Raw genomic sequence first — 15,798 nt, 5'->3', positions numbered from 1 at the left:
TGTCTGTCATGGGGGTGAGGAGTAGGGGAAACATGGGATACAAGGAGGGTGGGAGGGGAAGAAAAAGGAGTAGTACATTTATGCTGTGGAGGCAGGAGTATTACCAATTCGCTAGAAAAAGAGTACTGTTCTGGAAACTGACTTTTTTCCAGGTGCCCTGCACTCATTCCAGGGTTTAGTTTAGAGTTAGACTTAGAATGGGCTGGGCGTGGTGGCTTACGCCTGTAATCCCAGCACTTTGGGAGGCTGAGGCGGGTGGATCACAAGGTCAGGAGATCTAGATCAGCCTGGCCAACATGGTGAAACCCTGTCTCTACTAAAAATACAAAAATTAGCCGGGCATGGTGGTGCGCTCCTGTAATCCCAGCTACTCGGGAGGCTGAGGCGGGAGAATCGCTTGAATCCAGGAGGCGGAGGTTGCAGTGAGCTAAGACTGTGCCACTGCACTCCAGCCTGGACAACAGAGGTAGAATCCGTCTAAAAAAAAAAAAAAAAAAAAGAGTTAGACTTACCATGTTGCCCCCCCTTTCCAACTAATCTTTAACATACCCCACCCAAGTACCCAAGTTTTTCTCTCCTTATCATTACTCCACTTTTTGGCCACACCTGCCACTTCTGACCTCATAATCCCTCAACTGCAGCCTCAGGCCCCACCCCTGGGGATACTGGTTATCCACAACTACCAACAGCTCTCTCCTGCCTGTCCAGCCTGGGCATCCTCAGCCTATGAAATCCATCTGCCTCTCCAGTCCACCAACCCTATAGGCCTATTTGCCCCACACAAGGCTTCTAGAACACCCTCCTTCTGCATGACTCATCAGGGCATTTTGTGAAGAGTGAGGCGATCCTGAGGGCATGTTCATCTTCATCAAACATGGAGGTGAGGGGCAGCATAGAACTAGAGTCTGTGGATGGGGGTGGAGGGATCTGAGGGCAGTGGAGATCACAGAAACAGGCCCATGTGTCCCATCCTGTCTCTTCTCAGATAATCAGCAGTTTCTGGTCAATACCAACTGTGCTGTCGTCGTGTTGCTGTATTACATCCGCAGTAAAGTAAAGTTGCCTAAAACAAGTGAGGAGCTTGGGGAGGGGACTAATGGCCAAAGGTCAGAAGGAGTTGGGTCATCTCTAACCCCCAAGCCCTCCTCCTGGCAAGAAGGGAGTTCCTCATATCCTTACAGCTTCCTCCAACCCATTCTGTATAGGATCACTGGCTCCTTTTGCTCCCACTCTCTTTCCTTAGCTGCCCCAATTACCCTGTGATCTCCCTCCAGGCACCATCGATTTGTGTGAACAAACGGGGAAAATGAAGATGCTTTTCCTGATGAAGCCCACCCATGCAGAGTATGCCAGCAAATACCTTACAGCTCGAAGCACCTACTACGTTTGTAAGGTGGAGCGTGGGCCACCAGGTAGAGGCTCAGGAATGTTCCCCAGAAACAGAACAATGCCTTCAAGATAGATTATGAACCTTATCTTTAAAACAAGGCATCCAAGGCTGGGCACAGTGGTTCATGCTTGTAATCTCAGCACTTTGAGAGGCCAAGGCGGGAGAATTGATAGAGGGCAGGAGTTTGAGACTAGCCTGGGCAACATAACAAGACCCTGCCTCCAAAAACAAAACCAAAAACAACCAAAACCAAATTAAAAAAACAGAACACCCTCAAAAAACAGAACGCCCTCAACTAGATCCAAATTGACTATCTCTAGTCAGCCTAAGGAAGGGCACTACCTCTATAATAATAGGTTATCTGACACATACTCTCCCCTAGGTCCATACCTAAGGGGAAGAAGTAAGATCCACTAGCTCAAGGTAGTTTGTTTGTTTGTTTTGTTTTGTTTTGTTTTTTGGAGACGGAGTTTCGCTCTTGTTGTCCAGTTGTTCAGGCTGGAGTGCAATGGGCGATCTCAGCTCATTGCAACCTCTGCCTCCCGGGTTCAAGCGATTCTCCTATGAGCCTCCCTAGTAGCTGGGACTACAGGCGCCCGCCACCAGGTCCAACTAATTTTTTAGTAGAGACGGGGTTTCACCATGTTGGCCAAGTTGGTCTTGAACTCCTGACCTCAGTTGATCCACCCACCTCAGCCTCCCAAAGTGCCGGGATTATAGGCGTGAGCCACTGTACCCGGCAAGGTAGTCTTTTTATTTATTTATTTATTTATGTATTTATTTATTTATTTATTGTGATGGAGTCTTGCTCTGTCACCCAGGCTGAAACAGTGGCATGATCTTGGCTCACTGCAACCTCCGCCTCCTGGATTCAAGCGATTCTCCTGCCTCAGCCTCTGGAGTAGCTGGCATTACAGGCGCCCACCACCATGCCTGGCTATTTTTTTGTTTGTTTGTATTTTTAGTAGAGACTGGGTTTCACCAAATTGGCCAGGCTAGTCTGGAACTCTCGGCCTCCCAAAATGCTGGGATTACAGGCGTGAGCCACCACGCCCAGTGGGTAGTCTTTAGTGTTGGGTCCTGGAATCTTGGGCTTCTGAAGGGTGGAGACTGGTTGACGGGTGGAGATAGCACACGGCTATGTTCACAGGAACCAGGCTGGAGAATGGTTACAGAGCTTTTGTGCCTCTCCTCAAGAATCCGGAGCCTCGGCTGCTTGGTAAGAAGTGAAATGGGGGAGGGAAGAACATGAAGGGTACAGTATATAGCTGTGTGATGGAGAATGTAGGGTGGGACTAGCGAGATATTGTAGGTCAGATGATAGGAGCCTAGGAAAAAGGGGGCAGGGTCCAGGTCCACTTTAGGAGGGATGTTTAGCTCACACCAGGTGGAATGTGCATGCGTTACTCCCTGCTTCCCCTATTTCTTGGCCATCTTCTCCGTATATTTCCCTATCACCATTCCAGCATTTCCATCTTAGGCCAGGTGGGGTTCCAGCTGATGGTTTGAACAATGAATGGGAGCATCGGGAAGGGTAAGGTCTCTAGTTCTCAGAGGTGCAGGTGCCTTTTCTTTGTTCTTAGTTGCACTGCGCATACAATGTGACACCCTGGAGAGGAGACGAATTCAGATGCTTAAAATGCAAGAAGCCAAGAAGGTCGTTATAATTGAACCTACTGCGAGTGTCCCGGTAAGACTCGCCAAATGTGGTCTGCCCCAGCACCCACCTCTCCCGCCAGCCGACTGAATGTTCCTCCATCCCAGCCCTCTGAGATGAATTTCCTGCCTCCAATTTCTTTTTTCCTTCCTTTGGCCCTGGGTTGTAGAAACTTTCCCTGCAGGGGCCTCTTTGTTTACTTACTTTCTTTTTCTAGTCCAAGCTATCAGGACGATCAGAGAAAAAGAAGTCCACTCGCAAGTCTCCGACCTTTAGGAACAGACCAGACTTGAAGAAGGATAAACGTCGCCAACTCAATAAAACCACCAAGCAAAAGAAGTAATACTAGGTGTGACATTACTGGAATTTAACGTGAGATTTCTTTTTCTAGAAAGACTCCTTCTCCCAGTATCTGCACTAAGGCTTGAGTACGTACGCCCCAGGCACCGAGGAGGCTCTGAGGGTGGATGGGAACGGCAGGAGAGGGCTGGGGCAAGCACATGGGTGGAAGTGAGGAAGGCTGTGAAGTCTAGTACAATGAGCCTTTGAGGGACGGAGTAGGGGGTGGGGTCTTCTCAAACCAGACTACCTCCCCTTGGGAGGCCTATCTCACAGCCCGCCTACTCCTGCAGGGGTTAGGTGTCCCTCCACCCCCACACTCCACCACCTCCCCAGGCTGAAATTCCCCCACCCTCCTCCATGTCTCTGCCTCTGGGCAGTTTCTTCCTCCCGCCCTTTGCCTTTCACCCTCCCTCCCCCTTATCCAAGGGGAGAAGCAAGGCAGCAGAAACCAGAGCTGGTTATAGGCATTTATTGAATTCATTCATTTATTGATTTGACACACTTCCCCACTCCAATCTAGCACATGATACAATCTGGGTAGGCCAGGCGCTGACACAGGAAATGATGGGAACCCACAGCAGGGGTGGGGGAGGGGACAATGCAAAGGGCACTGGGGGAAGGGCTGCTTTGGGGGCTGGGGTGGAGAAGGAGCCCCAGATGGCCTCCCTGGCAGGTGCTAGTAAACCTGATCCACATTCCCCCCCATCCCTGCTCATTTCCCAGACCCTCAGCCAAGCTCCCCAGCTCCCCCTTCCCTGTTGCTCCCCTCCCTGCTGCCACACACACTTCCACATAACCCCTGCAGTCAGGGAAGGGGAAGAAGGGCAGGGACAGCTGTCAGGGGCCTTGAACAGGGAGGTCTCTGTACCTAACTTTACCATCCTAAATCCTTCCCTCCTCTTCTCTCCCCTCCCAGTCCCTTCCCTGGCCCCAAGATAATTCCAGGCCTTCAATTTACTCTCCCACTGTAGCACTAACCCATGCTGGGTCATAGAAGAGTGTGGCTGCACCCCAACAACACACACTTCCAGGTACAAGTTGAAGGAATGAGGGGACCTGGGTTAGCTTTTTCGTTAGGGGAAACTCCAACTTATTTCTGCATAGACCTTTCTTTACACATGGTCCATAGGGGAGCTCTTCCCTGTGTTTACTATTACTCCCCTCCTCTCCCCATTTCCCTGTGTCTCTCCTAGCATTTATTGTCTGTAGTGTTTGTATCATGTCACTATCACAAAGCCTTCAGAAAGAAAAAAAAGCATTCTGCCCACCACTAGCACCCTGCCATGGTTAAAAAAATCTCTATATTTGTGTTTGTATTTCTTTAAAAGTTTATAAAAAGCCTTTCTGTTATCTGCAGCCTTCTAAGGGTGATTTGGCCTGGCGAGCCACTCCGGTGCTCAGACCTTGGCCCTTCCAGATCCCCTAAACTGCCCACCCATCCCACATCACTGGCCTAAGGGGCCACTGCATAGAAATCCCAGGCTCCAGCTAGCCTGGCTCAGCTAAGACTCTCTACAAAAAATCCTGCTCCCAAAGGCAGGGGTAAGGCCACTGGTGACTTCGCATTTCCAACAGCATTGCTCATCTCGCTACAAAGCCTAGAGGGTAGGAATAGGGAAAGCCGAGGATGGCTCCTGAGAGGGGGCCTTACCCCCTAATTGGCACAGTGAGAAAAACCCTCTCCCCTTTCCCCTCCCATCTCCCTCCCCATATTGTCCCCAGATGCGGCAGCTTTATCTTTATAATTTCTTCAACACCTGTGTGTGACCAGACCCACCCTAGCTCTAAAGCAGGGTCCCAAATTCCTGGGGAGGGCTCAAGGGTAAAGAACAGATATGGACACGCCTGGCTCCACCTCCGAAGCAGGGGAGAAAGCTTCCAGCCATGGCTCAGGGATCTATGGGAAGAAGAAACGGAGAACAAGGTAAGAGGCTTATCTGGGGCTTGCCAACATTCTATCATCCAGATTCCCACCAAAGAAGATGGTGGCACCTACCCCGCTTCCACACACGTACCTTTTCTGTGCTACCTTGCAGGGGTGGGCACAGCTGAGGGGCCTGGAGGTCCCGTCCGGAAACCATGCTACTCTAATATGACATCTTCCCTCCAGTTCCCCAGGAGATCTGGCTACCACTTGTCCTAAATCTCCCCTTCGCCCAGATCATGGGACTAACTGGGCACCTAGGAGTGGTCACAGGCTATGAGGTGCTGTGGTGATTAGGGGATACTGTACCTGGCTCAAAGTTGAAGTCCAGTCCCTCGCCCTCATCCATGAGGTCACTGATGATGTTATCCATGTCACACTCCAGGTTCTCCATATACATATCAAGATCTAGATCCTGAGGCATTCTGTCTTGGCTTGCAGCTTCAGTAGGGGGTGTGAGCACAGGCGTCCCCAGAGCCTTGGGGATGGGGGCACTTGCCATGACTGGAGGTGGTGCTATCATAGAAAGGGTGGGAACCAGACTGCTGGGGCCTGGAGCCTCTAGGGGCTTGGGACACAGGCCGACACCCGTGGCCAGCTTACTGGAGGAAGGAAGCCCCCCCAGCAACAGAAGAGTAGGAGCCTGGGACAGAATGGGATCTACCTGGGTCATGAGGACGTCAGCAGGGGGTGGTGGCGTATCAGAGGTGAGCAGGGCCTCCAGAGCCTGGGAGCTGGAGAAGCACCCTTCTCCTGCTGACAGGGGCCCCTCTGCTGGGCTGAAAAGAGAGCTGCTGTAGGTGTGTAAGGGGCCGGTAACCCCAGGATGCTGCAAAGAGAAGCCAGAGAGACCACTCCGAGATAGCAGGGAATGGGATGAGGTGAGATTGAGCCCATCTAACAGCTCTAGACCTTCATTGAGGGTGGGAGGGACACCCCCTGCATAGCTGCTGACTGAAGCTGGTATTTCCTCCGCCAGCACCTCAGACTCTGGCCTCAAGGGGGACAGCCGGGTGCTGACGGTGCTGGCATTTGAACTGCTTCGTGGACGGAAGGTGGTCCACATATCGGCTTCTTCACGGTTTCGAGAGCAAGGGCTGCCTGACCACTTGGCAAAGTGGCCGGCAGGGCTCGTCGGAGTGGCACCTTCGGGTGGAGCTGGCAGCACAGGTGGCTTCTTCTTGGGGGCTTTACTGCGGCCCCGGAGCAGCTTGCTGCTGCTATCCATGGAGGCGGCCCGGCGGCGAGGGGCCTTGCCGCTCTTGCCTCCCTCAGGGTTCAGCATCCACCAAGAGCTTTTGCCAGTGGCCTCGTTGTGAACCTTGATGAACTTGCTGTGCAGGGACAGGTTGTGGCGGATCGAGTTCTGGAGGGGCAGAGAAGGCAGGAAAGGGCCGTGAGGTGTGTGTAGGGGAGGCTAGTGTGGCCAGCGGTCAAGTCTAAGAGGATGCTGGTCCACAAAGATCTAGGGGTTAGGATTTGGTGCCACCACCACAGCGGGGTTCATTTCGGGGGTTCATTTCCCAGGTCATTAAAGTTTAAGAAAAACTTTAAATAATTTACAAAAAAAGAGAAAAAAGATAAAAGATAAAAGGATGCTGGAACACAGCAGGGGTATTCCTAGAGACTCAAAGAAAGTTGAATCCAGGGGGGAAAACTGGTAGAAGTAGGGATGGGGGTGGGGTGTGAGGGGAGACCACACACATTTCCCGCTCCCAGACAAGCTGCTCAGCCTCTGCTCCAGACTTCTCTGTACAGCGGGTGGGAGATAAAATGTAATAACCCACTGCAAAGGGCACAGGGGTGCCTACCCTGGAAAAGCTCCTAGTACCGTGCTCCTCCCAGGGCTCTATGTGTGTTTTGCCGGGGGTGGGGGGTACCTGGGGCTGGTGCGCATTGGGGAGACGTGCTCCTCGCCCGGCAAGAACTAGGTTCAGGTGGGAAAGAGCATTCAACCCCTTTCCTTGCGTGCGGGTTTGGGTGGAGTTTACCGGACAGTGGTACAGCACCAGCCCAGGATGGACCCGCCCTGCCCAGAGCCAGTTCTCTGAATAGGCTGAAGGGCAGGAATCTCAGCACAGCAGGTGCTCCATTCCCCAAAGAGCATTTGGGCCACCCAGCTCTCTATAGAATTTAAAGATTCCTTTTTCTTCCCTCCCTGAATCCCAGCCTTATTTCTTCCAATCCACAACACACACCCTCAACTACATTCAGTTCAGGTTCAGGTTTCTTGCTGTGCCTCAAATACGTGAGGTGCAATCTTCCCCTCCCCTCTTTTCCGAAGAGGGATCTCCCCTCTCTAAGTTTTACTAGTTTCGTCAAGACCAAGCTTCAGTTCCACCTCTTTTATAAAGCGGCTGCTTGACTTTGGCAGCCAGATTTCTAGCATAGTATTTTAAAAATCTGCACCACACAATTTTACCCAATTTATATTGTGTGGTTTACGGTTTCATGTAATTCGTCTCATCGAGTGTAAGTGCCAAGTGTAATGTCCTCCAGTCCCACATCCCCCAACAGAGCCCTCCCAGAGCACCAAGCTCACAGCACATACTCAATACCTACTCAAGCTCACAGTACATAATCAATATTTGTACCTGATTGGTGGGTTGCCCCTGGGTTGACAATGGTGAGGTTCCCCTTGAGGCTCTGCCAGCTCTTCAGTGTCTTGGGTATTAGAAGCTGTATGTTTTCCCTTCCTCCCTTACTGGTGACATTCTACTAGAGAGACGATGCTTTCCAGTGGCCAGGGAGCTGAGATTGGCAGCTTCTTCAGCCCCCAGCGCAGCTTATATTTACTGATTGCCGCGGGGCAGGCTAGTTACACAAGGGGTTTGGCCCTCCCCTGGCCACCCCCCTTTCCCGAAACCTGCCTTCTTTTCCCTACCTCCTTTCCAGTGCCTTTCCCCTATTTCTCAGGAATTTGTGCATAAACTCTTCAACCTTGGGGGCATTTGACCTCCCACATGGAGCTCTTTAGTTTAGAAATTCAGGAGGAGCCCAGAAGTGCTTGGAGCAACTAGGAGGCTGAGGCCATGGGACGGTCAGAAACTACTTGTTTCTCTGACTGGTGCTCTTAAGATAAGGAGACCCTTTGCCTGGCAAATGATGCTTCTTGTTCCAGGGCTCTTTAGCCAAAGAACGCCTTGTGTTCCTGGGACCCTGAGGTAATGGCATTTCAACTGTGCTGACGTTCCTTCAAGGAGTGGCACTTGTCCATCCGACCTCACCTCATAGTAACTAAGGACCACAATGACCATGACCTGGCACTATGATTTCTCCTCTTTTTATCCTCTAATTCTGGATCTACTTGAGAAGGTCCATTCCTTTCTCTACTACTTAATAGCCACAAGGCCCATTTGTCTCCTCTTCTTTAGGCCTTGGAACTAGCAAGTGGTACACAGCCTCTTAATTGGAGAGGTCAGTTTCCCAAAAGCCCATAACTCTTACATGTTGGAGGGCAGGGTGGTAGGGGTGACTGCTAATTGCTCCCCAAACCACCTAATCTAAACTTTCTTGTTCTAAGTGAGTGCCGCCCCCTGGTGGGGTGGGAGTAACCTTGGCATATCATCAGGGAGGCCAGTTCAGGCATGAGACTTCCCTCAGAGGGGGGCGGGGGCCGGGGGGCGGGGGCCGGGGGGGGGGGTGGGCCTTGAAGTCCCAGGCTCAGCCTGATTTGATTTTGCCATCATTCCAATTAGAGCAAGCCAGGCTCTTCTTAGAGAGTATGATTTATAGTTAGACCTGAGTTCAAGTCCTCACCCTGCTGTTATTAGGTGAGTTTCCTAACCTTTCGGTACGTAGTTTCCTAATGCGTAAAATGTGGAATCTCAGAATTGCTGTAAAGATTAATAAAGTAAAAAATTTAAAAACTACTTTGTAAACTCTAAAGCCCCACATAAGTGTAGATTATAAGGACGGACGATACTCCCACAATATAACTAACAACTTGTTATTTCCTCTACACTGGAAAATGAACCTAAGGGAAAAGAAAAACAGCTGTGTAGGCTGGGTCCAAGGAGTTGAGCTTTTTATGAGCTGAGACTGTGGCGTGGCAGTCTACCCAGAAATAGTGCCAAGGGTCTCAGTCAGCTGTCCTGTCTTCTGTTCTGCCCAGCCCCTAGGGACGGCACAGATCTGATCCCTCAGTCTCCTATACCTACGGGAAGTTCCTCTGCTCATCCAACCCTCTGTACTTGGTTATATGCTGACCTCACCACCTACAGAGGTACAAGCCAGCAATAGGGCTTGAAGCTCCCCAATTTTGTGATTAGAGCCCCATATTTCTCAGGACAAGTTTTTCAGAGTATCTTTTGAGATCTTCCCTCACAGTTTCTTCACGGAAGGCCAAGGGAACTCCCAACTTCATGCTCTAAAGTCAGAGCCCTACCTCCTCTTTATGACTAATATTCCTTAACAGTAAAGGATGACTTCCCCCCAAAACTTGGATAGCCCCTTACAAGGGAGAGTTTCTTGGCAGCACAGGGTAAACTGAGACAGGTGGCAGCTCACAGCCCTTTTTCTTCTTAGTGCATAAGATCAGCTACCTTTCCCCATGAATATTATTGTTTTCACCCTTTGCCACTGCACTCCCTCCTCCCAGGTAGAGCAGTGCTAGAACAGTACCACTACACTGAGGTATTGGGAGGCAAGCAGGGAATCCAAGTAATCCCACAGGAATGGGAGAAAAGGTGTTGGGGTGGGAGGTGGGGGAGGAGGGAAGGGTAGGTTCATGTGGAGAATCCACACAGTTCCTGCTGTACATAGGATAAAGACTTCTCTGTGGGAATAAGTGTTTGGGGCAGCCCAAGCCAAAGTGCTGCGAGTGTTGAGCAGTGAGCAGAGAATTCGATTTTCTCCAGGGCAGGGACAGTGTCTTATTCATCTGTGATCCTTCAGCATCAAGCACCGAGTGTGGCATATACTATGTACTAAGTAAATGTTTGTCTAACTGGAGATTGAAGGTGGATCTCTGGGCTTCCCAAAGGGGGTGGGGGTGGGAGGTAGTAAAAGGGGCCCCAGAGTAGAAGTAAGGGAGGCTAGGGAATCCAGGGGCTAGATGGTGTTGGGAAGAAGGTAAGAGGGTCATAATTACCTTCCATCCTGCTGAGCTGTTGCTGTCACCCTTGTCCTTGAAGTAGGGTACAGTACGGACCATCCACTCGTAGATCTGGGCAAGTGTCAGTCGCTTCTCCGGGGCGCTTTCAATGGCCTGGCTGATGAGTTCTGCATATGACTGATTTCCCCAGGCATTCCGGCGGGAGCCTCCCTTCCGAGGACCTGTTACAGCCCCCAGGATTCCGGGCTGGGGGCCCCCGGCCGGCTCTGGGAGCCGGGAGGGCAACAGGATCGGCTCTGAGCGCCCCTCCGTGTGTACCTTTTCCCCCAGACCTGGCTCCACCTCGGGCGTCTCGGACGGCTGGTTAGCGATCTCAGGTCGGGGAAGGGGCCAGGTGCAGGAGCGGGGACGGCTCTGGGGTTCGAAGTCGGGATCGAGGTCTATGACCGCGGCAGCCTCTGTGGCTGAATTCTCATTCCCCGGATCCATACGTGGAGTTGGACCTCCCCGGCTCAGCGTTCAGTGAAGCCTGCCACAGTCCCTCACGATGCCTCCCCTCAGGGGGGAAGCATCGAGGGCCAGGAGGCACATTCCTGCCAGTCCTCAGAAAGTCGCGAACTTCCCCCTAGTCCCAGGACGCTAGTCCCTAAGCTGTCCCTTCACACAGTTCTCCGATCCCCTTCGCGACTACAGCCTGCAGCCTCAGAGCTCTTTCCGAGATGCCACCTGTAACCTCTGCCGAGCGAAAACACTTTTTCTGCAACCTCTCACTTAGCTTCCTGCTCTTTTAAACCTGAGGCACGGTATCCCCTCATACATTGCGCTCCCATCACCGAACGTCTCCTTAGCCGCAGTTCCCTCCCCCTTTTAAGTTGCTGCCCCCCGGACACTCCTCCCAAATTTCCTCCACCCGGATTGCTGCCCTCCCCCACGCCCCGCTCCCCCGCGTCACTTGCCCCTCCCCTGACTCCCCCTTCCCCCGCCTCTTCCCTTCTCGCCACTCTTAATCGGGTCCGGGTCCCCGCGGCTGCGGCCTCCCTAATTCCCGCACCGATTCCCCTATCAACCCCCCCCACCCCCCGCCCCCCGGGTTTCCCTTTTGTTTTGCTCCAAGCAGCAGCCCCCTCCTGACGTCTCTGTTTACCACTCGCCGGGGCAGCCATCTGCGCACGCGCCTCGAAAGCCAGTCGGGAAACCGAGTTCTTCAGTCGTGCCACCCTGGTCACTCTTGAGGACTACATCTCCCGTCCTGCTTCGCGGCCAGGAGCCCGATACGGCGGCAGGAGAGCGGCGTGGCAGGATATAACGAGGTGGAACTTTAATTATTAGAAGTCGTCGTGGACTCTTTCTTTTCTTAAGAATCGTTTTTCGCCCTTTCCCCCTTTCCATCGTCTCCCTTGTGATTCGGAGTCGCCTAGGTGACCAGATTGAGAGGTGCTAGCCCTTTCCCTCCTTCATTTAGGAGAAGGCAAAAGGGAAAAAAATCTTCTCTTCAAGAAGCAGGAGGCCAAGAAGCAAGAAGCAAGGAACTGACTAGAACATAGGATGTATGCACGTTGGAGAGTTGGGTGGAGGGGCTTGTGTAACATAAACAAATGGTTAGCCCACGGTGGTGTTCCCCCTCACCCCCTTCCTCCTCCCTCCACCCGCCTTCATCCCCCCATATGCAGTTCCCACCGACAGTGAGGTCTTACTTACCAATCAGTTTCCTCCACTGGCTCTTCTGGCCTTCCCTTCAACACTGATACTCTCCAGGTTCACATCTCCAACGGCTTCACTTTCATTCAACAGGTCCCAAACTCATTATCTATTCCTGCACCCATACCCCTATCCTCTGGCTACCCTTATCTCTGAATTTGGCTTATGGTAGTCCTGATCTACCCAGTCTCCCAAGCTAGACTTACCCGTTACCTCTTCATCTCCGTAACTTTCTACATCCAAATCCCAGTTCAAGACCTATTTATAACTGCATTTAAATTGTAGGATCAGCTGGGTGCAGTGGCTTACGCCTGTAATACCAGCACTTTGGGAGGTCGAGGCAGGCGGATCACTTGAGGTCTGGAGTTCAAGACCAGCCTGGCCAACATGGTGAAACCGATCTCTGCTAAAAATAGAAAAATTAGCCTGGTGTGGGGCATGCACCTGTAGTCCCAGCTACTTAGGAGGCTGAGGTGGGAGAGTCGCCCAAGAGGTGGAGGTTACAGTGAGCCAAGATCATGCCACTGTGCTCCAGCCTGGGTGACAGAATAACACCCTATCAAAAAAAAAAAAAAAAAAAAAAAGGTGCAGTATTGGATCTCCTTCCATCAGTCTTTTCCTCACTACAGTTTATATTCAGAGCTGCCAACAAGGTTACCGTTCTAAGAAACATGTCTGGTAATTATGGATAAAATTTATGGAGCCCTTATTATGTGCCAGTCTTTGTGCAAATTGTTTTACGAACATTAGTTCATTTACTCCTCATTTACTCCTCAATTCAACCCCATGAAGTAGGTACAACTATTATCCCCATTTTATAGATGCAGACACTAACGATGCTCAGAGATTGACTTGCCCAAGGAGGCAGAACTGGGATTATATAACTTATATGTGATCGTATAATCCCTTCCTTCCTTCCTTCCTTCCTTCCTTCCTTCCTTCCGTCCGTCCGTCCTTCCTTCCTTCTTTCTTTCCTTCTTTTTTGCGACAGGGTCTTGCTCTGTCACTCAGACTGGAATGCAGTGGCGTGATCTTGGCTCACTGCTGCCTTGACCTGCTGCACTCAAGCAATCCTCCCACCTCAACCTCCAGAGTAGCTGGGACTACAGGCATGTGCCACCATGCCCAGCTAATTTTTTTTTTTTCTGTAGAGACGGGGTTTCACCATGTTGCTCAGGCTGGTCTAGAACTCCTGACTTCAAGCGATCCACCTGCCTTGGCCTCCCAAAGTGCTGGAATTACAGGCATGAGCCACCGCGCCCAGCTATAAATTTTGTGTTTTTGATCATGTAATTTCCCTGGTTAAATCTTCCTCTGATTTTCCCCATTGCCTGTGTGACAAAGTTCAAATTCCCTAGCAAGGCATGCCAGGCTCCTCAGATTCAGGCCACTTCACACCTTTCCTGCACACTAAGTTACAAGCAGAGTTTCACACTATTTCCTGGAAATACCATGCCCTTTTATACCTTTCTCTCTGCATCCTGAGATATCATCCCTCTTGTCATTCCTTTCCATGTCTCTTATTTTTGAAAACTCCTATTCAGCCTTCCCTGTCTCCCTTAGGTGCGATTAGTTCTCCTTTCTTTTCCTGCATTCCTAAGCACTTTGTGCAGTCTTATGTTATATAGCACAAACTATATTGTATTGTAATTATTTGTTTACTTATCCGTCTCTCCCAATAAGCTGTGATAGAGTCTCGCTCTGTCACCCAGGCTGGAGTGCAATGGCACAATCTCAGTTCACTGCAACCTCCACCTCCCAGGTTCGAGCGATTCTCCTGCCTCAGCCTCCCGAGTAGCTGGGATTACAGGCGCCTGCCACCGTGCCCAGCTAATATTTGTATTTTTAGTAGAGACGGGGTTTCACCATGTTGGTCAGGCTGGTCTTGAACTCCTGGCCTCTGGCTATCCACCCGCCTCGGTCTCCCAAAGTGTTGGGATTATAGGCATGAGCCACAGTGCTTGACAAATATCATTTATTAAATGAAATATCACAAATAGCACTTGGACATTTAACTTTTAAATAAACATGTCCTATGCATTTTTTGCCTGGCCCTGTTCCTATTGTTAGACAGCAACCTCTGAGGGGCAGAGACTGTAATTTGACTTGTCTGCCACTTGCAGTGTTGCTATTATGTTCTGTGATGACAAGGTCTTCCTTCTGTGCAGAAGGATCTCCATGCAACCAAGGATTTTTCAGCGGTGGCAGCACATTGGGCCTTCAAAGTGATATTAGCCTGATCATTGTAAAATAGCCATATTGGTTCTCCATATTCCTGCCTTCTTCTGCTCCAACATGCATTTATCCTCCACCTGTCACCTAGGTGTATACAGAAGGCCATATATTCCCATCTGAGGTCCAGACTAGAGAGATGAGACATAGTTGCTCACAATGCCTACAAACATTCCCTGCACATGCCCCCTTTTCCTTCACCCCAGCTAAGGGTACTTGGTAAGTGCTGCATGAGTGGTGAATTTGGCAGAGGAGAGAGCCTTGTGGCACTAGGTCACAAGGAGCTCTCTTCTAAGTGAAACAGGTATGGTGGCAGATCATGCAGAGTTACTGAGACAGGGAAATGGCAGGGTGGGGCAGGAACCTGTCCTGGCCTGAGTTGTATCTTGCATTGTCTCCCTTTGTACATTTGTTTGAAAAGGTCCACCTCTCCACCAACTCATGTCCATCTTAAATTTCCAGTTCACCTCCTTAAATTTCCAGTTCAAATCTCAAAACGAACCTGCCCTTGGAAACTTTCCCTGACTAGCTCAACTTGACAGGTCACTTCTCCAATTTGCATCTCCTGAACCTCTATGAACTCAGTTTGCATTTTTATTTTTTATTATTATTATTCTTTTTGAGACAGAGTGTCACTCTGTCACCCAGGCTGGAGTGCAATGGTGCGATCTCAGCTCACTGCAACTTCCGCTTCTTGGGTTCAAGCAATTCTCCTGCCTCTTCCTCCCTAGTAGCTAGGATTACAGGCGAGGGCCACCACACCTGGTTAATTTTTGTATTTTTAGTAGAGACGGGGTTTCACCATGTTGGCCAGGCTGCTCTTGAACTCCCGACCTCAGTGATCCACCTGCCTCGGCCTCCCAAAGTGCTGGGATTACAGGCGTGAGCCACCGCGCCCGGCTTGTATTCTTTAACTTTGTGCTTCTGCTTACATGACTTTTCATTTCATGAGGGCATATTGTCTCCCCAACTAGATTATAAACTCTACCATCAATCAACAGATGTTTGTGGAGCCTTTTCTGTTGAGAGTATACCTTGAAATCCTGGACAGATAAAAATGACCACACGTCATAGGACCAGATAATTTAGGAGGACGAGCTAAAGGATTGGTGGGATGGTAAAAACACCATCGTGACTTTAAAGCACGCAGATAGAGAGGTCAGGGTTGTTCAGCTGTGAAAATGTTGCAAAATAACATTAGTCAAGAGACAGAATTAGCAAGATGGTCTTGGAAAATAAAAAGACATTGGGCAGGAAACAAGATTAATAGGAGGCCCCCAGAAACCAGTGTAGCTGTAAGCTACAAACAGATAATGGCAGGATTTAGAGGACACAGGCTTTTCTCTCAGTTTGAAACCCCAGAGATTATTTTCTCAAATGGCCCCCCATTCACAATTTGTTTTTTTCCTCTTCAAGGTCATAGGGGTTTGGCTCTCTTGACTCTTTCTCTGCCACTGTCTACTCTTCTACTTGGGTGCCATGCCCCCACCACAGGTCTT

At 50.5% G+C, this 15,798-nt stretch overlaps 2 protein-coding genes across 3 annotated transcripts; one reads left to right on the top strand and one right to left on the bottom strand.

The window, feature by feature from the left end:
* Positions 1 to 855: 855 nt before the first annotated feature.
* Positions 856 to 3,390, top strand: CXHXorf65 (chromosome X CXorf65 homolog). Its single transcript, NM_001190834.1, has 6 exons — positions 856 to 880; positions 986 to 1,072; positions 1,275 to 1,412; positions 2,541 to 2,609; positions 2,974 to 3,080; positions 3,265 to 3,390. Exons 1-6 carry the CDS (start codon positions 856 to 858, stop codon positions 3,388 to 3,390), a joined length of 552 nt encoding a protein of 183 aa, NP_001177763.1.
* A 452-nt stretch (positions 3,391 to 3,842) lies between these two features.
* On the bottom strand, positions 3,843 to 11,536 carry FOXO4 (forkhead box O4). 2 transcript variants are annotated; one of them, XR_013413212.1, is made up of 4 exons: positions 10,406 to 11,536; positions 5,978 to 6,679; positions 5,623 to 5,829; positions 3,843 to 5,286 (listed from the first exon to the last, which is right to left on the bottom strand). XR_013413212.1 is itself a non-coding variant. In XM_015127651.3 (3 exons), exons 1-3 carry the CDS (start codon positions 10,856 to 10,858, stop codon positions 5,279 to 5,281), a joined length of 1,518 nt encoding a protein of 505 aa, XP_014983137.1. In that variant the 5' UTR covers positions 10,859 to 11,536; the 3' UTR covers positions 3,843 to 5,278. The 2 variants fall into 2 exon arrangements, 1 of the variants encoding a protein (XP_014983137.1); XM_015127651.3 differs by having other exon boundaries at positions 5,623 to 6,679.
* Between the last annotated feature and the right edge of the window lie 4,262 nt (positions 11,537 to 15,798).

This window comes from Macaca mulatta, chromosome X, assembly GCF_049350105.2.
Source record: "Macaca mulatta isolate MMU2019108-1 chromosome X, T2T-MMU8v2.0, whole genome shotgun sequence".
Lineage (NCBI taxonomy): Eukaryota > Metazoa > Chordata > Mammalia > Primates > Cercopithecidae > Macaca > Macaca mulatta.
Note: the sequence above shows the minus strand (reverse complement) of the source record. Positions and strands in the feature narration are given on the sequence as shown.